This window comes from Panthera leo, chromosome C1 (genome assembly GCF_018350215.1).
Source record: "Panthera leo isolate Ple1 chromosome C1, P.leo_Ple1_pat1.1, whole genome shotgun sequence".
NCBI classification, from domain to species: Eukaryota; Metazoa; Chordata; class Mammalia; order Carnivora; family Felidae; genus Panthera; species Panthera leo.
The window spans coordinates 155,360,290-155,386,948 of NC_056686.1; the positions used below are offsets into that span (position 1 = coordinate 155,360,290).

The window sequence follows — 26,659 nt, forward strand, 5'->3', positions numbered from 1 at the left end:
TAACTTTCAAAATATTTCAAAATTACATTTATTTACTGTTTTTTACTCCCAGTGCTTGCATTTGTCTTAACATACAGATTCAAATCACCAACTCTACTCATTCAACCTGATGATTAGCAGCAAGTATAAGAAGCTAAAATTTCTATAGGTTCCAGGCAGGGTTGTCGTTGTTGTTGTTGTTCTTGTTGTTGTTGTTGTTGTTCTTGTTTTAATGTCAACTTGGTGTCACTTATTAGTGAATAATGTGAACAGTGACCAACTCAAAAGTACATGTCCCAACTAAAAAGGTTGACCACTACTTACTTTGTTCCAGCAAGTAACTCCCATGTTGAAATGTGAACCCAGTGTTGCTGGATCTTCAAAGTTTTCAAAAGCAGGCAGAAATTTTGATTTTTGTAGGTATTAACTAATTCCAATTTTAAAACACCAATAAGCATGTCTCTGGTCCGTAGCTTCTCACCTGGAACTAAGCAGAGACATGATTCTATAGTAATGGATCATGGTGCCCTTCAGTAAGGATCTTGGTACTGTTCAGGTTCCCACTGTCCTTTGCTTTTTCATTGTCTGTTTAATCTGTATCATAAGAAAGCCATAGAATATTTCCTTTAGGGGCACCTGGATGGCTCAGTTGGCTAAGCGTCCAACTTCAGCTCAGGTCATAATCTTGCCGTTTGTGAGTTCAAGCCCCACATTGGGCTCTGCATTGACAGTGAAGTGCATGCTTGGGATTCTCTATCTCCCCCTATCCTGCTTTCTCTCTCTCTCCCTCCCTCTCTCAAAATAAATCAATAAACTTAAAAAAAGAATATTTCCATTATATCTTCATAGATGGAAACGCTTGTCACAGTTGTAAACAATGATCATGGAAAGACCATGCATTTTTTCTCTTTGCAGCCTTCAATGATTGTTATTGTTCCCTACAGCCCAGTGTTATTGATCTCCTTAAATAAAACTTAATTATGCAAAGCTTCCTATTAAATCAAATTTTGATTATTTGAACTTAAAGGAAAGGATATGGATTATTTATTTTCTATACTCCCTCTTGAGAAAGTAAAGTACATGATTTGTTTGTTGTTCCATCTCATTTCTAGGACATTCTCTGGCAAATAGAGTGTTGAATGAAATCAATTTGTTAATAGAATTTTGTGATTTTAGTCATTCATTCATTAAGTAAACTTTCCTTAAGAATATCCAAACTTTTTTTCTTAATTCTCCTTCCTAGAAAAGTAAAATAAGATTGGATCATGCTATGTATCTCTAGGGAGATGTCTGATTGCTGCTTTGTTAATCAGAACGTTTACCCTGTATACCAAATACCCTTAGAGGGAAAAAGTCCACTAGCAAAAAAACAAAAACAAAAGAAACAAGTTAAGTTCTCATTAATTATAAACTTATTTTTAGTCTAAAGGATTAGAATTTGACTGCTCAAAACTATTTAACTTTGTGTAAAAAAAATTAGTGCTGATATTTGATGAATAATAATGGACCTTGGCTCACCTGACTATTTTCTACAAAGACAAATTTTTAAAAATTAGACCTCAAAAACAGTATTTGATGGTCATGTAGATATCAAGATAAAAGTGAACTTCCAACTTCAAACAAGTTCAAATTCATGTGTTCTTAGAATCTCTTCAAATCCTTATTTTTTGAAGTTAAGATTTTTAGCAATATGCCAAATGACTCATCATGTCAATCAATCAATCATATACTTATGTCAGATCACATTCTATAGTAACAACAGGGCTGAATCACCAAAATTAATAGGAGCATCAAAGTATCCGATTCAGCCAGGGTCACCTGTGATAACTTAACCAAAATCAAAAATTGCCCCATGCATGGAGAGAGACATACATACTAGCATAATATGGTCTGTTTATGTTGGTTACATTTAATGGTTATATTCTTCATTTGAACTCTGGATGTGTCATCAAACTAGATGACAAACTTGGAGACTAGAATGTCTTTCTGTAAAAAGTTTGGCTGAAAAGTCTTTCTGAAAAGTTGGCTGATAAACAACAAAATACATTTGTTTTCCATAAGGATTTGCATTTTCGTTTTGAGGTTCATCTTTCTCATATTATAGCTTACTAAGGGCAGTAAGCAGAATAATGGCTCTTGAAGATACCCATGTCCTAATCTGCAGAATCTGTGAATATATTAAGTTACATGGCAAAGGAGAATTAAGCTTGCAAATAAAATTACAGCTGCTAATCAGCTGACCTTTTGACAGGGAGAGAGTCCTGGATTACCCAAATTGGCTCAATGTAATCACAAGGTGGAACAGGGGATTGGAAGAGAGAATCAGGAATGAAAGTGTGAGAAACCCTGAGCCTGATAGAGCAACAGGGCCGTGAGCCAAGGAAAATAAGCACGCTATCTAAAACTGCAAAAGGCAGGGGAATAGATTCTCCCCTAGAGCCTGCAGAAAGGAATGCATACTTTCTAACACCTGTCACCACCCCCAGTGATATCCATTCAGGGATTCTGACCTATAGAACTGTAAAATATATTAAGTTTGTGCCGTTATAAACCAATCACTAAGTTTGTAATAATTTGTAACAGTAGCCAAGAAAACTAATACACTGAGGAACTTTAATTTTTTTCAGAAGACTGTCACTAAAATTGCATCAATAAAAAAAAAAGTTAACATTTTCAAACTTTTATTAAAACATGGTGTATTTCTTCATTCATTTCCTTTCAGGAGATGATCCACAGCAGCCAAGTGGACATTTCAAGAAGCAGCCAGGAAATGGAAAGAAATGAACAAGCAGCCTCCAAAGCACACAAAAGTGACGTTCTTGAAACAGAAATGGTAACTACTTAGAAACACAATACTTTCCCATTTCCAAAACTGTGTGGAAATTCTAACCTCATTGTAAACAATTGCTTTTAATGTCCTTTATGTATTTAATACCAATATACATCAGCATCTATTTCCCCATTTTGGCACTGATGTTCTTTGAAAAATAAAATGATCATGCTAAAATTTTAAGTGCACTTTAGTTGTTAATTTATACATGTTCTGTTATACCATGAGCCCATGCATTAAAACAAGGGATAGAGGGGCACCTGGGTAGTTCAGTTGGTTAAGCATCTGACTCTTGATTTTGGCTCAAGATTTGACTCTTGATTTTGGCTCCCAGGATCATGGGGTCATGCTGAATGTGACCCTGCTTAAGATATTCTCTCTCTCTCTCTCTCTCTCTCTCTCTCTCTCTCTCTCCCTCCCTCCCTCCCTCCCTCCCTCTCTCTCCTCTGTCCCTCCCCCCTGCTTGCTCTCTCTCCCTCTCTCTCAAATTAAAAATTAATTAATTAAGGGATAGAAGTTTAGTTAGCATCTCTCAAAGTGCACTGACTCTTGAATGAAAATCACTGTGAAATGAAGAATATATATGCAGTACTAAAATAACTGACTTCTTAAAAACATTTATTTATTTAAAATTATCTTTAAACACAGGCCTCTCATCTTGAAAAGCACACTGAAGAAATAAACCAAGCTTCTCAGTTCCATCAATGTGTTCAAGAAACAGGTGAGAATCTGGTATTATTTGACCCCAGTATGCCTTTCTCCTACTCATGTGTCTGGGTTTGAATGGAGGACTTCCAAAGCATAATCCCTCCCACTAAGTACATTTAATAACTATGACTCACAGTCCCAAAGGAGACAAAGTAGTATTTCTATACATAATTAGGTTCTGCCTATGGTAACAGATGCAATAAGCTTCTAAAATAGTTCACTGCCCATCAGTCTTATGAATTCATCCTAACAGCCTAGAAGGTGATACGCCAGTCATCTCTGAATTGCTTTTTGCCTCGGGCACCTACAGTAAAACTTAATGTTTATCAAGTTCCCTAAGAACAGAAATGTTATCTAAATTGTATTACTTTTAATAACAGATTTTAACACTTCTAAATTCAGTTTTCAACCTACATACATGAAATTAAACTATAGACAAATCTGTACGAGTTTGCATAAGACAGGTACAGGCTGTCTTGCCCATAAAAGGGGAATGAGAAGTTTTGTTGCCTTGAAGAGCTAAAAGGGAAGATTTAAGCCAATTGTGACCCAATCATTACTTGAGTCTGTCTGTATTTTGGCTTTATTTTGGTTTTGCAAAGGAAGCAGGTATTCCTTTTCTGTCCTTCTTGTGTGCTTTTCTTGTTTTATAACTTATATTATTTTTTCCTAACCATGAAAGTAAAACATGCTTGTAGAAAACTTGAAAAATATATACAATTAAAATAACAGTTCCTTCAATTACGACTTCTCGTCTAGAGATAACCACCACCATTGTTCTCCCTATATTTCTTGACACTAACTTACATAATGAAATGGTGCCATATGCATATATTTGTACCTTGAACCTTTTCATTTAACATATATTGTGAGAAGCTTCCTTCTCAAACATCATGTTTATTAGTTACAAAACATCCCTGGTATTCTTTTCTGTTTGCAGTCATTGATACACCTGAGGATGAAGAGATTCCAAAGGTTTCAACAAAGTTTTTAAAAGAGCAATTTGAAAAGTCTGCCCAGGAAAAGGTCCTTTATTCTGAGAAAGAGATGACCCCAGCCAAGCAGATTAAGGTAAAACAATATCGCTATATGGAAACATATTAAGTGTAAAACCAGATGTAAATGCATAGCATTTTCAAATTATTGAATGTTTTATGTGGTTTTTCAACTAAATCTGGAGCCATTACTTTTTTCCCCCCATAAGGAGAATATTATTCTACATGAGAAAAGCAGTAGAGTTAAAACTTTTCTCACTAAAAAAAAATAGGGAAGAAAAAATTATATATGCTCTAAAGTTTAATAACTAGCATTAGATAAAATAATAAAGTCAATTTTAAATGTCAGATACTATGCTTAAAATTCCAAGGAAAACAAAATAATTCTCAAAAGTACTTTAAGACTTTTACTGTTATCCCTCCAGATTACTCAGCACAGTATATTAAGTAAAGGAGGAAGAAAAATCAAGATTATGTGTAAATGTTAAAATACTGACTTGTTGATATATTGAATGGGGAATAGAACCCTAAAAGCACAAATGAATTATAGGAAAGATAGTAACAAAACTGAATATTGCTTCTAAGTAGGTCTTTAAAAAGAGTCTGTCTTCTGCTATTTCCAAAGGAGATATCATAGCAGGTAGACAGGTAAGGGACAGTGCCTAGGAAATCTTCACCACTACACCCATTTTTATAAGATTTGACTTTCTTTCCCTTCAAGATTGAAAGTGAATATGAAGAGAGTTTAAAACCATCATCAGTTGTGGGTCCCTCTTCTACTTCTTGCACTTCGACCAGCCAGAGGAAGGAAACATCAACCACAAAACATGGCACCCACAGTGCCACTTCCTCAACTCTAGCACAAGTTAATGCCACTCCTACGGGAAAGACAGAAGAATTTCCTCCTCCCCCACCTGAAATATTTCAAGCTCCAATAGATGCGACAGCATTTTCCCAGTCCCCTGAATTCCCCAACCCTCCTAGAACACCACCAGTACCCAAAGAATTATATTCTAAGCAAAGAAATTTGTACGAATTAAACCGTTTATATAAACACATCCATCCTGAGTTAAGAAAAAACTTAGAAAAACATTATATCAGTGAGGTTTCTGAAATTGTCTCTAGTCAAGTGAACCCAGGGAGCTCAGTTTTAGCAGATGTGCAACAAGCCCGGTATGTTTTTGAAAATACAAATGACAGTTCTCAAAAAGCTCTGAACTCAGAAAGAGAACACTTGGAGTGGGATGAAATTCTGAAGGGGGAGGTGCAGTCCATGAGATGGATCTTTGAGAATCAGCCATTAGATTCCATCAACAACGGCTCTCCAGATGAAGATAACATCAACGGGGGCATTGCTGATCAAGAAATCATTGCTGGTGGTGATGTGAAATATACAACATGGATGTTTGAAACCCAACCCATAGATGCACTGGGTGATCATTCCTCTGGCATGGAAGAAAATGCTGAGAAAATTCCTGAACTAGCCAGAGGAGATGTCCGCACAGCCCGGTGGATGTTTGAAACAAAGCCATTAGACTCAATGAATAAAATGCACCAAGGTCAAGAAGAATCAGTGGTAACCACCATAAAGGACATCACCGGTGGGGATGTCAAGACTGTGAGGTATATGTTTGAAACTCAACATCTGGATCAGCTTGGACAGCTTCATTCAGTGGATGAAGTTCACCTTCTGCAACTCAGGTCTGAACTCAAAGAGATTAAAGGAAATGTGAAGAGAAGTATAAAATGTTTTGAAACTCAACCATTATATGTTATTAGGGATGGTTTAGGTCAAATGCTAGAAATTAAAACTGTTCACAGAGAAGATGTTGAAAAGGGAGATGTGAGAACAGCACGTTGGATGTTTGAAACACAGCCCTTGGACACAATTAACAAGGATATCACAGAAATTAAAGTTGTCCGAGGAATATCCATGGAAGAAAATGTCAAAGGTGGGGTGAGTAGGGCAAAGTGGTTATTTGAAACTCAACCTTTGGAGAAAATCAAAGAAGACTCAGAAGAGGTCATCATTGAAAAGGAAACAATAATAGGTACAGATGTCTCCAGAAAGTGTTGGATGTTTGAAACACAGCCATTAGACATTCTAAAAGAAGTTTCTGATGCAGATCCTCTAAGATCTGAAGAGATAATAGGGGGTGATGTACAAACTACTAAGCATCTATTTGAAACACTTCCAATAGAGGCTTTAAAAGATAGCCCTGATGTAGGAAAACTTCAAAAAATTACTGCCTCTGAAGAAGAAAAGGGGGATGTTAGACACCAAAAATGGGTTTTCGAAACCCAACCTCTGGAAGACATTAGAGAAGATAAAAAAGAGTACATACGAACAGTGAAACTTGAAGAAGTTGACAGAGGTGATGTAAAGAATTACACACATATCTTTGAATCGAACAATTTAATTCAATTTGATGCATCACATAAAATACAGGTGGAAGGAGTCACGAGAGGTGCTGTAGAGTTAAATAAATCACTCTTTGAAACAACACCACTATATGCCATTCAAGATCACCTTGGAAAATATCATCAAGTAAAGACAGTCCAACAAGAAGAAATCCTAAGAGGTGATGTACGGAGTTGTAGGTGGCTCTTTGAAACAAGGCCCATTGACCAGTTTGATGAAAGCATTCATAAATTCCAGATAATTAGAGGAATATCTGCTCAAGAAATACAGACGGGAAATGTGAAGTCTGCTAAGTGGCTATTTGAAACTCAACCTCTTGATTCAATTAAATATTTTAGTAATATGGAAGAAGTAGAAAGTAAAACTGAACAAGCTACAGATATTGTTAAAGGGGATGTCAAAACTTGTAGATGGCTTTTTGAAACCCAACCAATGGAGTCTCTTTATGAAAAAGTTTCATTAATGAGTGACTGTGAAGAAATTCGTAAAGGAGATGTCAAAGCCTGCACTTGGCTCTTTGAAACTAAGCCTCTTGATACCATAAAAGATGACTCTGAAGCAACAGTCAAATTGCAAACTGTAAAACAGGAGGAGATCCAAGGTGGGGATGTTCGTACAGCATGTTTTCTTTTTGAGACAGAAAATTTGGACAGCATACAAGGAGAAGAAGGAAAAGAAATCAAGGCCATGGAAATGGATATCCAAGCCGGAGATGTCTCCAGCATGAGGCATAAGTTTGAAAATCAGTCCTTAGATTCTATAAGTTCCAGTTCAGAGGAAGTTTTGAAAAAGATCAAAGCCCTAAAGACTGAAGATATTCAGAAAGGCAATGTTTTAAATTGTAGGTGGCTTTTTGAAAACCAGCCAATTGATATGATAAAAGAGAGCCAAGAAGGTGATGAATTAGTTAAGACAGTGACAGACATACAAGGTGGGGATGTAAGGAAGGGGTGTTTTATTTTTGAGACTTTTTCTTTAGATGAGATTAAAGAAGAATCTGACTGTATCAGTACCAAGAAAACAATTGCTGAAGAAGTAATAAAGGGTGACGTAAAAAGCTATAGAATGCTCTTTGAAACCCAGCCACTCTATGCAATTCAAGACCGAGAAGGGTATTATCATGAAGTGACAACAGTTAAAAAGGAAGAGGTGATTCATGGAGATGTACGAGGAACGAGGTGGCTTTTTGAAACAAAACCATTAGACTCAATTAATCAGTCAAAGACTGTGTATGTTATTAAATCTGTCACACAAGAAGACATTCAGAAGGGAGATGTTAGTTCTGTCAGATACAGATTTGAAACCCAGCCATTGGATCAGATTTCAGAAGAATCACGTGATACCGTGTCCACTGTAGACTATATTCAAGGTGGAGATGTAAAAACAAGTAAACAACTTTTTGAATCTGAAAATTTTGATAAGAATACATTTATAAGAACAGTAAGTGTCAATGAAATACAAAAGGGCAATGTTAAAACATCTACTTGGCTGTTTGAGACGCACACTATAGATGAACTGAGAGGAGAAGGGTCAGAATATGAAAATATCAAAACCGTCACCCAGGAAGATATACAGAAAGGTGATGTTAAGCAGGCAGTATGGCTTTTTGAAAATCAGACTTTGGACTCTATTAAGGAAGCAGATGAAAGCACCACAAAAATCATCAAGGAAGAAATCCCTCCTTCTGATGTCAAAACAACTACATGGCTCTTTGAAACTACACCCCTTCATGAATTTAATGAAAGTAGGGTAGAGAAGGTAGAAATTATTGGCAAGAGCATTAAGGAAACGTTGGAAGAACTCTATTCTCAAAAAGTTATTGAGGCTCCTGGAATCATCATTGAAGCTGATGAAGTTGGGGATGTTCGAATGGCAAAATACAAGCTAATGAATCAAGCCTCTCCTGAGATACAGAAAGAAGAAATTATTAGGGTTGATCTCAGAAATATAATGGTGAACCTACTCTCCAAACGAGACTGTACAAAAAGGGAGATTTTGGTTAGTGAAGAAGAAAAGGGAAATGTTAATTTGACCAAAACTCAATTATTAAACAGATCAACAGAATTTCATGCTGAAAAAGAAGAAATAGTGAGTGGTGATGTACAACAAGCAATAAAAAACCTGTTCTCTGAGGAAAGATCTGTAAAGAAAGGCATTTTAATTCAAGAAGATGAAAAAGGAGATATTAACATGACTATCTATTGTCTTCTTCATGAAAACACTGGTGACACAATTGAGCGTGAAGAAGTAATAGGGGGTGATGTGAAACGTACCATTCATAGTTTGCTATCTTCCATATCAAACAATAAAATATCTGAAAGGGCTAAAATTGATGCCTCTGAGAGGGGAAATGTTCAGTTTTTCACAACATGCATAGAAATTGGAGCTTTGGATTATCTTAAGCAACTCCAGACAGGGTCAAATGAAACACTAACAGCTGGGAAACAAGAAAGAGAGGAAGAAATAATTGGTGGTGATGTGGAGGGCACAAAACTGTTACTGAAGAAAAGGCAATCTCGGGTTGAACGTACTATTAACGAAACTGACATCATCCCAGGAGATGTGCAGAATACAGTTAAGGTTTTTATGACAGAGCCTCAGACTACATTTTGCAAGACACCCAAAGAAGAAATTATAAAAGGTGATTTGAAATCAACCCTAAATTCCCTCAACCAGGCCATAAGTCAGAAAACAGTAGCTAAAACAGAAGAAATTATAAAAAGTGACATGCTGGCCACATTCAAGTCACTTAAGGAATCAAGCCACCAATGGAAAGAATCTAAACAACCCAATGCCATCCCTGATGATATTGAGAAAGCTATTGAATGCCTTGAAAAGACTGCAAACACAAGGACAGAAATCCTGAAAAAGGAGCTTATCCGAGATGACCTTGAAATGTCATTAAGGAATCTGAAAAAAGCACAGAGAGCTTTTAAAGAGGTGGATAAGAAAAGTGTAATGAAAGAAGATGTGAAGGCGGTGATGGTAGGTTCTTCAGAAGAGCAGAAAACAAAGATTCATCAGGTGGCTGAACAGAGGGACAAAAAAAGTGTTCTTCAGCCAAGACCAGGACCTTTTGAACCAGCATCCAGGTGGCAAGGGGGAACAGATACTCCCAATCAAACTACAGGCAAATCTTGTCATGGGAATTTAATAGAAGAAAGAACTGAACTTAATCTTCCAAAAGCCCCAAAAGGCACCATAAAGATTGTCATAGATCGTGAACAAAACAACGATGCTCTTGAGAAAAACCTTAGAAGACTATCTAATTCACACCACAAAGCTAGTAAAAATGTGTTGGAATCAGGGGACAAAATGGGTGTCTGGATGGATACCACAGCAGAGCAGCATTTTGGTGATGAACATATGAGCAGACAATTGACTTCAACTGTGTCAGCTCAGGAAAATCTAAAAACTAAGGAATCAGAGACAGTGAGAGAACAGAAGAAGGATGCGGTCTTTACCCAATCTGTTGATAAAACAATTGGAAGGCAACAGACTCAAACTTGCGAACTGAGAAATGACCACCAGAAGATTGAGTCTTTCTCTGTAAAGAGTCCAAAAAATACCAAACAGACTAAAATATCAACAGATAAACAAAGCCCTAAGCCCAGTCCAACCCAGAGTCTAGTCAACAAGACAGTTGTGGAAACTTGCGAAGTTTCAGAGGACTTTCAGAAGCAAACTTCGTTAAAGCAAGAAATACAATGTTCTAGTAAAGGTATAAGGAAGAAGAACATGAACCCTCAGCCAATTTTGCCTATAGATCAAGACATATCAAATACAACAGAAGTAAAAGTCTCCCCAAAAAGCCACAGTAAATTTAAGGCAAGTGACAAAAAGCAGGCTGATGTTCATCTGAAGAGTCAGGACTTTCTAATGAGGACAAATACTTCCACAGACTTAAAAAGGGCAATGGAAATGTCCTTTAATTCAATCAGCTTTAACCCTGAAAATAATTTAAAAGAAAGTGAGTGTTCTCTTCCACCTCCATCTCCACCTCCTGCTCCACCTTCCAATGCATCGTCCGAAATTGAATTTCCTCTTCCTCCTCCACCTCCTTTAATGATGTTGCCTGAAAAAAACGTTTTTCCTCCCTCACTGTCCACAGAGATGATAAAGGCTGAATTTGAAAGTTTCCCAGGCCTCCCTCTTCCTCCACCACCAGAAGATGAGAAATCTGAATGTCTGTCAATGTTTCCGCCACCTCCCCCTCCTCCAACCCCATCTCTTAAACCATCGCATCTCCTTCCCTCCTCTGTTCAAGAAAAGCGAAGTGGAACAATCATACAATATTCCCAAGAAGAAGCCTCAAGTTCGCAGCAAACTCATTCTCAGGCTAAAGTCCTAACAGGAAAATCGGGAGTAATTTTGCCACCTCCCACATTCCCCAAACCCAAATTTTTCAAACAGATGGAAGATAAAAAGAATCATGGTTCCCCAAGAGGTGAATTGGAAAATTCCCCACCAGATATGGAATGTAAAGCCACTTCCTCGAAGGATCAGAAAAAAGTAATAATGGTGACTAGCAGTGAACACACAGAAATGAAGCAGAACTTATCTAGGAATCTTGATGAAAGCAAACAATTATCTATGGACTCTAAAAGATCTCTCTCACAGACAGTTCCAGAAACTTCACAACCCAAGGAAAACACAATAGCACCTCTGGTAAAATCGCATTCATTCTCAGCAGGCTCAGGACAACAAAGTCCAAAACCTTATATGAGAAAATTTAAGACACCTTTAATGATTGCTGAAGAAAAGTATAGACAACAAAGAGAGGAGCTTGAAAAACAGAAACATGAGAGTTCTTGCTACAAGATAGTCAAAACAGAAAGCCCAAATCAAAATATGTCAGAGCTGAAAAAGGAAGTGCTGTTACAAAAAACAAATGAGGTGGTTCCCCTACCCGGAATGGACTCTCAAAGTCATTCTCAAGTACTAGGAGTGGGCGCGGATAACCCCCCTTCCACAACACCAGCGGTGACGGTTGCTGCCGAGGGGCGCCAACGTACTCTACCAGCCTCAGAAGACAAAGATACCATGGAAAAGGAAGTTTTACAGAGCTCGAGGGACACGCTACAATCTATATCAGCTTGTGAAATTAAACAGAGTCACCAGGAATGTAAGACACAACAAGCACAACAGAAGTATGTGGAGGAGCAGTTGCACTTGCCCCAAAGAAAACCAGTTTCCCCAAGTTTCACAGTTAAGAGTACCAAGCTTCCAACTGCAGATCACAAATTAAATGAAACAGACCACATCTATGAAAGCCATAAAAAGCAATCTGAAGTTGATGTTCAAACCATTAGCAAACGACAGTACCAGAAAACTGAGAAAACTGAAGCAAGCACTGAATATAGTAATAAGCAATCTGTAGCTGAAAAATATTGTCAATTACCTAAGAAGGAGAAAAGAGTAACAATCAAATTGCCTACAGAACCCACAGGGAAAAGCCATGAAAATAAACTCAATATAGTTCACGAGAAGCAAAGAGAAAATAGAGAATCTGAGGGCGGGAAACTTCCAGGGAACGAAAGAACAAATCAGGAAGCATCAATGACTGGTCCAAAGGAAGAGAGACTAACAGTTGAAAGAAAACAAGAACATTTGAATAAATCGGCACAGAAGGTAGTCAAGCAAGAGGTTACTGATGTACATCTTGATTCACAGACACAGAATTTTCAGCAAACACAAATACAGACTTCTGAAAGTCAAGTTGAACATAAAAAATTGCCCGAGCCGTATAATAAGCTGCAGGAAGAAAAATGTCTTGGAGTCAAGGGCATACAACAGAAACAAGTCTTTTCTAATACTAAAGATTCAAAGCAAGAGATTACACAGAACAAATCTTTATTTTCCTCTGTGAAAGAATCCCAGCAGGATGATGGAAAATGTGCTATAAATATATTGGAATTCTTGAGAAAACGTGAAGAACTACAACAGATTTTGTCTAGGGTAAAACAGTTTGAAGCAGAGCCAGATAAAAATGGCCTTAAAACATTTCAGACACTGTTAAATATGATTCCAGTATGGCTATTAGGTGAAGAAAAAAGACAATATGGAGTTTGCATTGCTATGGAAAATAACATAGAAAAAATCAAAGAAGAAATAACGCATATTAAAACTCAAGCAGAGGAAATGCTTATGTCCTGTGAGGATATAATTCAAACAGCCGTGATATCCTCCAAAGCAGGAAAGCAGAGGCATAAACCCACCAGCCTTAACGAAACGTTACCTAAAATGCCTAATGTTAGTGAACAGCAAGAAAACACGATTGTAGAAAAAACAGAACACTGCCAAGTAGCAACTCATCATGAAGCAACTGCTCACAATCATGTGAAAACCCATCAGGAAATTAAATTAGATAATAGCAAGATCTCTCCTCCCTCCTTAAAAACACGCCCACCGTCACCAACTTTTATAACAATCGAGTCTACTGCCCGGCGAACAGAAACCTCTACTAAGGATGAGCTCTCTCAGTCCCCTAAAAAGGACAGTTTTGCTGAACCATCGCCAAGAACTCCCATGGCACAAACATCTAGAGTTGGCAGAACAGATGCGTCCCCTCCTCCGTCCAGGAGTCGCTCTGAGCAGCTTGTCAAACTCAAAGACACCACTGCAAAGCTGTCCAGAGGGGGCGTCCCGTGCACATCAGGAACCCCGGTTCCGATTGTGGAGAAAAGGTCTGAGATCATCGCATCTCCTGCAACACTTCGTCGTCAAATTAAGATAGAAACCCGTGGTAGGGACTCTCCACCCACAATCACAATACCTATAAGTGTAAACCATGTAGACAGTGGTTCCTTCAGAGGATCCATGGAAGCTCAAGAGGAAGTCAGGCAAGTGGAGAAAAGGGCGACTTACTTTCACAAAGACACTGGGAATTCCGCGCAGCGCCTCCTGCCGGACACTGAAAGTTTTGACGCGGTGGAAATCATCCGCAAGGTCGAAGGGCCCCGCCGCTCAGAGCACACGCAGAGGTTTGAAGCCGCCAACCAAACTGTCCAAATGGCTGAAAATTTCGTGAGTGACCATGAAAATGAAATAAACAGATGGTTCAGGGAATTTGAAGATGGCCCAGCTTTTGAAGCAAAGTCAAATAGAAGAGTTTATACCAATGGAGAAACAAACCATAATATTAAACAAGAAAGTCATTCGTTTTGTAAGGAGGAATTTGGATTAACATCTCTAGAAAATACGAGTTTTACAGGCTTTTCTTGCAACCGTCCTAGAGAGCTACAAGAAAAAATCTCTGTCAAGCAGCCCAGCGTCCGCTCTGAAACAAGGACGCTAAGTGAACATTTCTCAGGTGTGGATGCATTTGAGGGCCAAGTTGTTGGGTCGAGGATGACGGTCTCCTCATCACATAGCTCAGAAGCTGGCAAATCTGGCTTTGACTTCAAGCATGCCCCGCCAACCTATGAAGATGTCATCGCTGGCCATATTTTAGATATTTCTGATTCACCTAAAGAACTCAGGAGGAATTTTCAGAAGGCATGGCAGGAGAGTGAAAGCGTTTTCAAAAGCGTGGGCTGTGCAACCTCAGATGCTTCTGCCACTGAGATGAGAACCACCTTCCACGAGGACTCTGCATTTATCAGTGGTAAACGAGAGTGTGCAGAGTGTGAAGATTAACCCGCTTAAAGGCACACGTCCCATAGCTAGGATGGCTTGCAGTTAGAAGGGTGCTTGGCAATAACCAAAAACTAACAGCTTTCCCTGGTGGAGGATCTCCTTCTCTTTACAATGCTCGCTCGCTCTTACTGCTTTCTTTTCACAAAAGCATCTAACACAGGATTCATCTGCACTGTGTGAGAATAACAACATAGATTGATTGAGACGTGTATTTGTCAAGGTAAATAAGACGAGGTAGAACAGCAGATACAATCATTGTTGCTGTGATAGCATTGACAATTATATGTAACAGTGTATTTATTAAAAACGGTACACACATAGCACATTATTTATATTTTCATTAAAAGTTAGTATTTTATCCACTTGTTTAAGACAATATGAGGTAATATCTATTGGCCTACTATTGACATATTTTTAACTGCCAGATTTGAGTGGTGTTGTGTTTGAATTCAACACAGCCTGCTAATAACCCAAGAAACAATTTATACCCTTCATGTGTGCTTTCATGATTTGTATTGATTGATATCTTTGATGAAAATATACATATGGAATTAGACCTTTTGTATATAGAATTATTGTTATTAAATTGGATGAGTTAGTGTTTTCTAATGGCACTATTTTTATTCTATAACTAATTTAATTTCACCTTTCTTAAACTCCAAATGATAGTTCACTTGGCCTCATTTACACATGAACATGGACAATACATTTTAAAAATTTGACTATATTTAGAAGGAGGGAAATTCAAAACACATGGAGTTAGTACATATTTTTTAACATCAGAAAACACTTTATTTCTTTTTATTTCTCTACATTTTACAATTAATGAGGCTTTACAATAAAAAGATTTGACATAATTAATGTGCACCATTAACGTAGTCCATTCTTTTAAACAGATTGAAAGGAATAGGAAGTTTAAAAATAAAAACTGCTGAAACCAATAATTATCCCTCTATCATATTTGCAACATATGTGTCTAGTTTATCAGATTAATATGACTTCTTAATGTGCTTGCTTCTGGCATAATCAAGCAAAGCTGTCCAATTAATTTCAAATGCTCAGTTTCTGTTAAGATAGCTAAAAGCATGTAGAAAAGACAAAAAAGGAAAAAAAAAAACCCACCCGGTGTTAAAATATAGAAATATGTGTCCTACCAAATAAACAAAGGAGATCTCTTACTAGCTCAAATTGAGCATCGAGGCTCTAAAATACACACTTATTTGTAAAAGGAACCCTGAGCATATATGCCTTTATATATAACTTATATGAAAGCTTAATTCGTCTCATGGGATTGTAGGGAGGATCAAAACAGAACTGAGGTGAAAGTTCTATGTCAGTTTTGAACCACTGTCTAAGCACTACAGTGATTCACAGGAGCTGGCATCCACCTGAGCACTGCAGCAGGGGGCCACAGGGATGATATAGCCAGGGAAGAGGTAGGGAGCATGTAAAAGGCAAACGTGAGAATCCCAAAAGCCCTACAATCTAAAGCCATTTAGATTGAGGAGAAATGGCCCTGAACGTCTCAACATATTCAGGAGTCTTGCTGTATTAAAGTTAGGAAAAGGTGTCACAGAGCCAACATGAAGTCATCGAGGAAATTATTTAAACAAATACAATATCCTCAGCTTTAAGAGCTATGTAGGCACTCTGGAGAACTCTCTCCAGGATGTTTTAAAATGTGAAAATGTTGGACATTGATGTTCCAGAACCTCAAACCTGATGGTAGGATAGTTTCCACAGAAGCGCTGTTAGGACAGGAGTCTTAAGAGCTTTTGCTTTAACTGCATGGCTAGTCAATATACTGTTATTTGTTTTGGTTTTGCAGTGTGATTGAAGACAGCATCATATAACCTTTGGTAAATTTTTATTTTTAGAAGCTGCTGCTCCAAGACAAGGCAATATGTACACTTTGTCAAAAGACTGTTTATCCAATGGAGTGTCTAGTAGCGGACAAGCAGAGTTTTCATAAATCCTGCTTCCGATGCCACCACTGCAACAGTAAACTGAGGTAAAATGTCTTGAGGTCTGTGGCACAAATGCTGGAGAAGCCTACAATATACTTATAGCATCATGTCTCTAGAAGATACAAAATTTTCTAGATCTTGCTGTCATCAGTTAACATAACTACAAAAGGGGGTGTTGTTGGGTTCTTTTTTCTCAGGATGGCGGTGACCTTTTCCCTTTTGAAATATTGCTTTCTTAATCAAATCCAGAAAGGTTCCTTTTGTCTAAACCTGGAGATCACACAGATGAGAAAAATCAAGAAATTCTGTACAAATAGGCATTTTTGAGTTACCACTTGAGTCGGAAGTCTGGATTCTACTTTCAATCTTATTATATTTTATTTGAAAATATATTTATTAAAAATGTTTTTAAGTTTATTTTTTTTTTTGAAAGAGAGAGAACACAAGCAGGGGAAGGGCAGAGAGAGAGACAGAGAGAGAGAGAATACCAAACAGACTCTGCATTGTCAGCACAGAGCCCAATGCAGGGCTTGAACCCACAAACCTGTGAGATTGTGACCTGAGCCAAAACCAAGAGTTGGTTGCTTAACCAACTGAGCCACCCAGGTGCCTCATTAAAAAAAAACCAAAATTAATGTTTATTTATTTTTGAGAGAGAGAGAGAGAGAGAGAGAGAGAGAGAAAGCGGAGGATGAGCAAAGAGAAATAGAGGTAGAGGACCAAAGAGAGTTTCTACACTGACAGCAAAGAGCACAACAACGCAGGGCTTAAACCCACAAACTGTGAGATCATGACCTGAGCCAAAGTCAGATGCTTAACTGACTGAACCACCCAGGCGCCCCTTATTTATCTATTTTTGAGACAGATAAAGTGCGAGGGGGCGCGGTGCGGGGTGGCAGAGAGGGAGAGAGAATCCCAAGAAGGCTCTGTGCAGCACAGAGCCCAACGTGGGGGCTCAATCTCACAAACTATGAGATCATGACATGAGCCAAATTAAGAGTTGGACACATAACCAACTGAAGTACCCAGGAACCCCCAACCTTATTTTATTTTAAGTAAGCTCTGTGCCCCACATGGGACTTGAACTCAAGACCCTGAGATCAAGAATTGCATCTTCTACAGACTGAACCATCCAGGCACCCCTTAAGTCTAGATTCAAGATCATGAGTCAGAAAACTTGTTCTGTAAAGGGCCAGATAGTAAATATTTTCAATTTTATAGGCCATACTATTTCTGTCACTACTCAACTTTCCAGTTGAGTGGAAAAGCATCCACAGTTAACTAAATGAACAAGTGTGGCTGTAAACTAATGGGCCCAGTTGTATTCCAGTAAAACTTCATATACAAAATTGGGTGATGGGCTAGAGTATACCTATGTCTGGGTATTGTGTCTAAATAAAAGAAGAAAAAATAAGAATGTAGAGTATTGTCAGTGTCAGGTAAGATATACTATGTCTTTTTTGTCTTTTGTTTTTTGTTTTGTTTGTTCCTGTCTGTTGCAACAGAAGCACTGTATCAATACAGTAGCAAATGCATTTTAATGAATGTGGCATTTGGTGTGGCTATAGTCTGAGATGCTGAAATTGTAATTATTTTGCCAAATCCAGTGTGTATCAGGCTATATCTTTCTTGACTTAAACTGACAATGTCAAACACCCTTTACTGCAATGTTCTTTTTCTTTGGTTTCCATGACGCCAGAGTATAATAGTTTCGTCCTACCTTCTGGGTGTTCCTTCTCAGACTCCTATGTGGGTGACTCTTTTCTGTACATTACTGAAATGTTAGAGTTCCTTAGGATTCTGTTATGGCCATTTATTCTTCTGTTTATATTCTTTATATATATAGTTTACTGCATCCACTTCCATGACTTTAATCATCATCCATGTAGAATAACTCTGAAATCTGTACAGTAGCCCAGTTCCCTCCTCTATCAGATGCTTATATCTCAATGACTAGCATTCATCTCCAATTAGATTTCTCACTTGTACACCAAATTCAATATGCCCCATTATTTTTTCTGTCTTCTGAAATTCCTTCCTTGACTTCTGGTCTGTATGCTAGTCTCTCAATAAATGACATTAACACTAACTCAATGACTGAAACATGAAGTTACCTTTCAGTCCTTCCTCTTCTTCATTCCCTATGCCCAAGCAATGACCAAGTCCTATAACTGGTATCCCATAAATGCCTCTTGAGCTGTACATTTTCCTCCATCCCCACAGCCCAGGAATCTTCCAAGCAAGTGTCGTCTCTCACCTGTACTAATGCAACAGTCTTTCTAGCAAATTAGCCTCCCTGCCCCCATTATCTCTTACCTCCATTACCACCAACAACTTGCCCCAGTACATGCTCCATGATGTAGTGAAAATGATCTTTCTAAAATGCAAATCTGTTTAAAACATATGATGGTTACCTCTGTCAAAGTAAAATTAGCATCTTACTATGAATTAACAGGCAATTCAGAATCTTACCCTAGCTCCTTCCCCAACACCCCTTCCTCCCATTGCATGTTACTTTTCATGAAATCTGAATTTCAGTTCCTCAAAATCATTATCTTTCTCTCTCATATCTAGTTGGTCCCAAATGTTATTTCCACTCCTTGTAGGAGTTTTCCCATGCCCCCTCTCCAGCTCTTCACCAGGCTAATATCCACTCATTCTTCAGACCTCAACTGAGACTTTATGTCTTTGAAAAAGCCTGCTTTGATCCCCACATATGGATTCAAGTGTCCCTCCTATGTGCTCCCGGAGCATCCCAGTGCTTGCCTCATTCTTAACACAATCTAATGTAACTGCTTTCCAGCTGTAGGAAATGTGTTAATGTTTGACTCTCACACCTAGTAAAGCCCTGACATTTAATAAGGACTGAAAAATATTTGATGACTGATGTTTTTAAAATTTTTTTAGTGTTTATTTATTTATTTATTTTTTTTTTTTGAGAGACAGAGAGAGACAGAGCGTGAGTGTGGGGTGGGGCAGAGAGAGAGAGAGGGAGACAGAATCTGAAGCAGGCTCCAGGCTCTGAGCTGTCAGCATAGAGCCTGACACAAGACTCAAACTTACAAACCATGAGATTATGACATGAGCCAAAGTCGGATGCTTAACAGACTGAGCCACCCAGGTGCCCCCAGTGACTAATATTTTTTAAAAGTCATTATACCAAAAGCCACAAATATAGAAAAAAACAAATCAAATGTATGATTTAATAAATTATTATAAAGTGAATGCTTTCTAACTAGTACCAAGGTCAATAAATAAACATTGCCAGTGGTTCCAGAAGCTCCTTCCATGTGCCTCACCCAAACACAACCAGTTCTCTCTCTCAGAGTAAATAGTATTCTTTTTAATAGTTTCTTCCTTGCATTTTTATAGTTTTTTTTAATCCAAATATGCTTTCTTGGATATTATACTTTAGTTGTATTCATTTTTTAAAACTTTGATATGTCTTTTCCATCTTTTAAATCTATAGGGTTTTCTATCCATTTCTTTCATTTCTTACAATTTATTTGCGAAGAACCTTGAATATTTGACCTGTAGAATTATCCAGTCTGGATTTGCTGATTGCTCACTTATCATGTAGTTCACATACTCCTTTCTCCCCTGTGTTTCTGAAAAACTGTCAGCTGAATCTAGATTCTGATTTAAACTAAGATTTGATACCTTTTTCAAGAACATAGGGAGTGTTGGCAAGAATATAGTAAGCACATAGTGTCTGCTCGTGTCTGGTTTTGCCATCATGGCAAAAATGAAATCTTAATACCTATATGCATTAATTGATATTTACAAAATGTTCATATTCTCATTTTGTTCTTTCTTTTTCATTATTAGTTTGACTACTTTTACAGGTGATTCTTCCCCTCATCTACTATGTGGTCACTTGGTGGTACAGTTGGTGAAGGAAAGGCAGAATAAATACATAACTTTTTCCCTTTGTTTACCTGTTTTGCCAATGTATCAGTTACTTATTTAACAATGTAATGAAATGGTTCCTTATCTCCTAAGAGGTAACGAATTTTAAAATATTCATGATATATTTATAAACTCATAGACTTACATATGTTTGATTGGTTTTAATCAGATGCAGTTATTATCATTTCTGAAGCTCAAATAATTCTATCCCTGACCTCTTCAGGTTCTCTCTTCAGTCCTTTTGGCAAGACCTAAGTACTCTCTGATAGTTTTCTCATTATCTGGTAGGACTAGATGTTCCATACCCCTTTGATACACTTACTTCCTCCAGACCCAGGATCAGTCATTTCCTTTTTACTTTTTTTTTATTTGTGAGAAATGGCATTTTAAGATTATAATCTCAATGCTCTTTCTACTGGGTTGGTTACTATTTTGAAGATTTCTTAGTGTTAAGAGCTAGTAGATGTTTATATATAAAGAAAAATAAATCATGAATTTGTAGGAATATCTCAAATTGAATTCAAAACTGCATTGCTTTTGCCTTAGCCTCTTTTCTATTCCACATCTGCCTCCTCGCTTTCACTTCAAGACTTCCGGTTCTCAAAGACAAAGGAGAGGAAAGAATTAGAATATCCCATATTCGGGGCACGTGGGTGGTTCAGTCGGTTAAGCAGCCAACTCTTGATTTCGGCTCAGGTCATGATCTCATGGTTTGAGAGTTCGAGCCGGCATCAGGCTCACTGCTGTCAGCACAGAGCCCGCTTGGGGTCCTCTGTCCCCTCTCTCTCAGCCCCTGCCCCGCTCATGGTCTCTCAAAAATAAATAAAACATTAAAAAAAAGAGTATCCCATATTCATTTGAACAACAGTTTTGGAATAGCAAAACTATCAGCACCCCTAATTTGATTATGAAAACTTAAATGGCATTTGCTCCCCATTCATCCGCATTCCATTCTTTTTTAATTGTGTTATGTCTTCAGTGTCATATTAAGCAGCCATTACATATCGCACCACCTCCCTCATTGCCATCATTTCATCTTTAGTTTATAGGTTTTATATTTATATGTATATAATGCTTGCAACAGATGTTTATGTTGATACTTCTGTAGCTATTTTAGTTATGCAAGCTTATTTTCTAGTAGATCCCTCAGAAAGGCTGTTCTGTGATCTTGATAATGGAAAGTCAGTCTTGCTGAAAGAAAAATCATTGACTTACACTTTCTTTCACTGAATATTTTAAATGCATTATTCCATTTTCTTTTGGCTTAAAGTGTTGGAAATGACTGATAATAATCTAATTTTTTCTCTTATAAATCATATGCTTTTCTTTTCTTTTTAGATAAACACAAAGGATTTTTTTTTTCTTTTTATTTAAAGTCCAGTGATTTCACTAGGACATTTCTTGATGTTGGTCATTCTGGGTCAAATAGTCTCAGTTACCTAGTGTGCCTCTTTCAATACATAGTTTCATACCTTTTTATCTGAGGAAAGTTTCCTTAAACTATAGCTTTTTAGCATTTAACCTATCACATTACTTTATTTTCTTCTTCAGGAACTTCTGTTATACCTACATGGATATTTTGTGCCTGTCTTTATTAATTGTTCTTCTCTCAAATCATCTTTTTTAAATTTCTGGTTGTAAGTTTTCATCCTCTTATTCTCCTATTTCTCGTCTTAAAATATTTTCTATTGTGTTTATATGCTCTTAATTTCTTTTAGTTTAGTTTCTATTACTGATTTTTTCTTTTATTTGTGATTTTCCCCTGATTTCTCACACCTCATTTATGACATTTTTCTAATTACAATTCATTCTAAACTTTCAAGCCTTTTTATCATGTTTTAATGTCTTTTCACTCATTTTTAAAATTTTGATGTTGAGAACATGTTTTTCTAGCATGTTTTCATTGTCTGTAGTGATATGAAAAATTCTCTTTACTCTTTCATTTCTTATAATAAATCTGTATGATATTTGGCCTTAATACTTTTCTGTGGCTCATTTTCACATGGCATTAGTTTTCCCAAATCTTAGAAGGAGGCAATGTTTAGGATGGTTTTCCCAATTTCACAGTACTACCAATTCCAGTTTTCATACACTGTCCAAAAAACCACAATGACTTGAATTCTGGGATTCCCTGCCTTGATTCATCTCCCCCATGTTAGTCAGGACCTTCTCTTTCATTTCTGTCATCATTATCCAATTACGTTTTGATTCAATTCCCATATTTTTGTTTTCAGTATAAAGTGTTATCCTAAAAGGGGATCTCAGTTGGTCAATTTTGAGAGTTTTAACTTCTCTGGCAGACTTCCCTGCTACAGGGCCCTTGCACTCACTGGCCAATGAAGAAGGTAAAACCCCACCCAGTTTCAGCTGCTATTCTCTGATTGGCATGTGATACTTTCCAGAAAATACTGGCTGACTATTTTGTGGTTTTATATTTTCTGTTTTTTTTAGACACCTTCCTTGCTTCTTCTGCTGTCAGTCATACAGATGCGACTCTCAGGCTAGTCTTAGAGTTTTTGGTTTGTTTTTACCTCCTTATATTTTGGGTTTGGTGAGGATACCTTGTCACTTACTTTTGTTGCTGTTTTTTTTTTTAATGTTTATCTATTTGTTTATTTTGAGAAAGAGAGAGCATGAGTGGGGAGGAGCAGGGAGAGAGGGAGAGGGAGAGGATCCCAAGCAGACTCCATGTTTGGCGTGGAGCCCAATGCGGGGCTTGATCTCACAACCATGAGATCACAACCTGAGCTAACATCAACAGTCAGACACTTAACTGACTGAGCCATCAGAGCACCTATCACTTAGTTTTGTTATAAACTTTATCCATGGGCTTTAAGTTTTGGTATCTAATTCGTGTATCTGTATTTATGTGGAGACTCAGTGATAACTAAAAAAAAATGATGCCTCTGACTAAATTTGATTTTAATTTTAACAGGCACTCTATTTGTTGATCTCCCCAAAGAGGCCAGATAAACAATTGCATAGGCAACCTTTCCAATACATTCAAAATCTAGTTAACAAGGAAATTTAAATGGTTGATTTGTGTGTGTGTGTGTACTCTTCAGGATTCATTGAAAAATGCAGCCCCCGCAAAAACCACTGAATTAACAAAGGTTTAGTCTTATCATTTTACACCATCTATATCCATATATGTATTATACTATAATAGCTATTATACCAATACTTGACATACAACATTAAATTCTAAATACTAAACATGAAATTCTAAATAAGACATGTATCATGTTGAATGTTAGCAGTAACCATTATCTAACAAGAACGTTCAATTAATAAGTACATTCCTATTGCCAGTAAATTAATTGTACTGAATCTCTGACTCATTCTTGAAATAATTAATTTCCTAATTCCCTATGAATTTACAGTATATATATGGAATGTTAAACATTTTTTTCTTTTTTTTTTTTCTTTTCGGCAGTTTGGGAAATTATGCATCACTTCATGGACAAATATATTGTAAACCTCACTTTAACCAGCTTTTCAAATCTAAAGGAAATTATGATGAAGGTTTTGGACACAAACAGCATAAAGATCAATGGAATTACAAAAATCAAAGCAGCTCAGTGGATTTTATTCCTAATGAAGCCACAAATATGTGTAAAAGTAGCGTGGAAAACACTGCCTTACTTGGAGATCTTAATAAACAGTTAGATGACAGTAACAGTAGAGGACAAAGAGATGATTTGAAAAAATTCAGGGAGAGGGGAAAATTAAAAATCATTTGGCCCCCTTCCAGGGAGATGCCTAAGAAGACCTTCCCCCTTGAGGAAGAGTTCAAAATGAGTAAACCTAAATGGCCACCAGAAATGACAGTCCCTACATCCTCTGAATTTAAAAGTGAATCACGAATAGAACCCGTTAAAGCTCTGGAAAATAAAGGGCAGGAGCAAGATAATGTTTCTTTCCTGCAGCCATATGTGCAGTCCATCCATATGTGTCAAAAAGAGGATGTTACAGGAATCAAAGACATGGACATGTACGAAGCAAGAAAAGATGAGAAGAAGGAAGGAAATAAGAATGTGCAAGATAAGCTGAATGAGGCTGAAGATACAAAGAATAAAAGGAAAAGTGAAATGGATCTTAATGACAACAATAATGTGGTTGTGCAGAGTGCTCGGAAGGGGAAAAATGAAGAAACTAATGAAACTGATGGTGCAGAAGTTTTACAGGTTGCTAACACTGAAGATGAGGTGGTGCCAGAAAATTGTAAAGAGAATTTGAATAAGAATAATAATAACAATTATGTAGCAGTCTCGTGTCTGAGTAATTGCAGGCAGAAGACATCTATTTTAGAATTTCCTAATCTATTACCATTGTCAAGGGAAGCAAACTATACCGCAGGTGAATTTCAAATTGAAAATTTAGAAAATGCATCTAGAATCTCAGAGTTACTTGGTATATTTGAATCTGAGAAGGCGTACTCGAGGAATATTCTAGCCATGGCTCTCGGGAAACAGGCTGACAGAGCTACTGCTGGCAGTCCCGTGCAGTCTGCCCCCAAACTGGGTCTCAGTGGCAGGTTAATAGTAAAGGAGGAAAGATCCTTAGCCTCTTCTGATACAAATATCTTACACACCAAAGGAAACCATGCAAATAACAAAAATCTACACTTCCTTTTTTCTAACCCTGTGAAGATCGCCGCTTTTTCCAAAAAGAATGAGAACACTTTTGAACGTGACTTAATGGAATCTGTAGATCAAATTAAAAATATGCCATGCTTGTATTTGAGAGAATTTGGGAAGGGCATCAAACGTGGGCATGGTGAAGCAATAGTAACAGCCCACGTTAATGGGAATACAGGTTGTGATGCTCCAAGCAGTGCATGTGCAGCTAAGCCTTCATTTCCCAGAGTGGAGGTCCAGTCTGAACAACTCACCGTGGAAGAGCAAATTAAAAGGAATAGGTGCTACAGTGACACTGAGTAAAACATCTCTGCCCACTTGCAGTTCACACTCAAGTCTGAGACACACTGATGTCTGAAATAGACTTCGATAACCTTCTGTTGAACTTGTAAATTTGATGTTCAGAAATTTCATGTCTATCACAATGGAATTTTCCTTGCATTAAGCTATACAGTGTTTGCCATAATCGGTTTGAATCTACTTTTATTCTGAATGTACTGAAAAGATGAAACAATATGGCTCTGTGTTCCTGTCAAATGGCACTTAAGTATATCTCTGTTTTCAACATGCCAGATAACATCACTGGCGAGATTCTGTGCTGCTGGTATTTATTATAATTCTTATACCTTCTCTATAATTTCTGCTGAAATAAAATTAAATCACCTGAGATGCGAACCAAAATACTTGCGTAACTTTTTTCCAAATATATTGAGATTTTAAGTATATATGTTTTGCATAATTTGGAAACTGTCTTTTCAGGGGCAGGAGGTATTTAACACACACACACACACACACACACACACACACACACACACAAAATCCTGGAAAAAATAAAATGCTAAATCAAAGCCACAGTATTATCAGAAAATATAAAATTTCATTCTCTTGTTTGCTCTGTATTTTTAAAGATATGATGATTATGTTTTTTTTAAAATAATTGCCTATATTAAACTATCATGGAATGTCTATAAACATTTAATGAAAAATATCAATTTTTCTTCAAAATAATGTGGAGTCCATTCTTAGAAATCAACTGAATGACAAAGATTTTAGAAGTTACTTAAATAAATTATGCACATTGCATTTTTATTGCTTACCATATGTAATCAACAAATATACAAATCATATTACTACTACATTTTGTCAGGGTTTTTTTTATCCTATTGGATGGATATTAAGTTTTTCCATTGTAAAAACAAACTTTGGAAAATTTGTCTTCTGAATTTTCTGCTGATTTTGCCTTTTTCCAAATACATTTAGTGATGCTTAGAGGAAAAAATAACATGAATGTAAATGACTGGCTTCACATTAATTTGGAGTGTTCATATGCAAAAACAGGTCTTATCCCCTATTCTCCATAAACACAAACCACTGACTTTCTATTAAGTATGAAAACAACGTAATTTTGAAAACTACTTTTTCTTAGAAAGTATAACAAATATTGCTAGTATGTTGTCAACAGATATCAAAGACTTACTTTTTTTTTAGGGCTGCCATAACAAAATACACACATTGAGTGGCTTAAGCAAAATAAAGTTGTCTTCTCATAATTCAGGAAGTCCAAGATCAAG

General features: G+C 37.1%; 1 protein-coding gene across 1 annotated transcript in view; it reads left to right on the forward strand.

Moving 5' to 3' along the window:
* Nucleotides 1–23,959, forward strand: part of XIRP2 (xin actin binding repeat containing 2) — a 375,441-nt gene extending 351,482 nt beyond the window's left edge. Inside the window, exons 6-11 of the mRNA XM_042952574.1 lie at nt 2,702–2,812; nt 3,458–3,530; nt 4,458–4,588; nt 5,234–14,540; nt 16,450–16,583; nt 23,885–23,959. Coding sequence (XP_042808508.1) covers nt 2,702–2,812; nt 3,458–3,530; nt 4,458–4,588; nt 5,234–14,540; nt 16,450–16,544 — 9,717 coding nt within the window. The 3' untranslated portion in view covers nt 16,545–16,583; nt 23,885–23,959. The remainder of the gene's footprint in view (nt 1–2,701; nt 2,813–3,457; nt 3,531–4,457; nt 4,589–5,233; nt 14,541–16,449; nt 16,584–23,884) is intronic.
* The last annotated feature ends 2,700 nt before the right edge of the window (nt 23,960–26,659 follow it).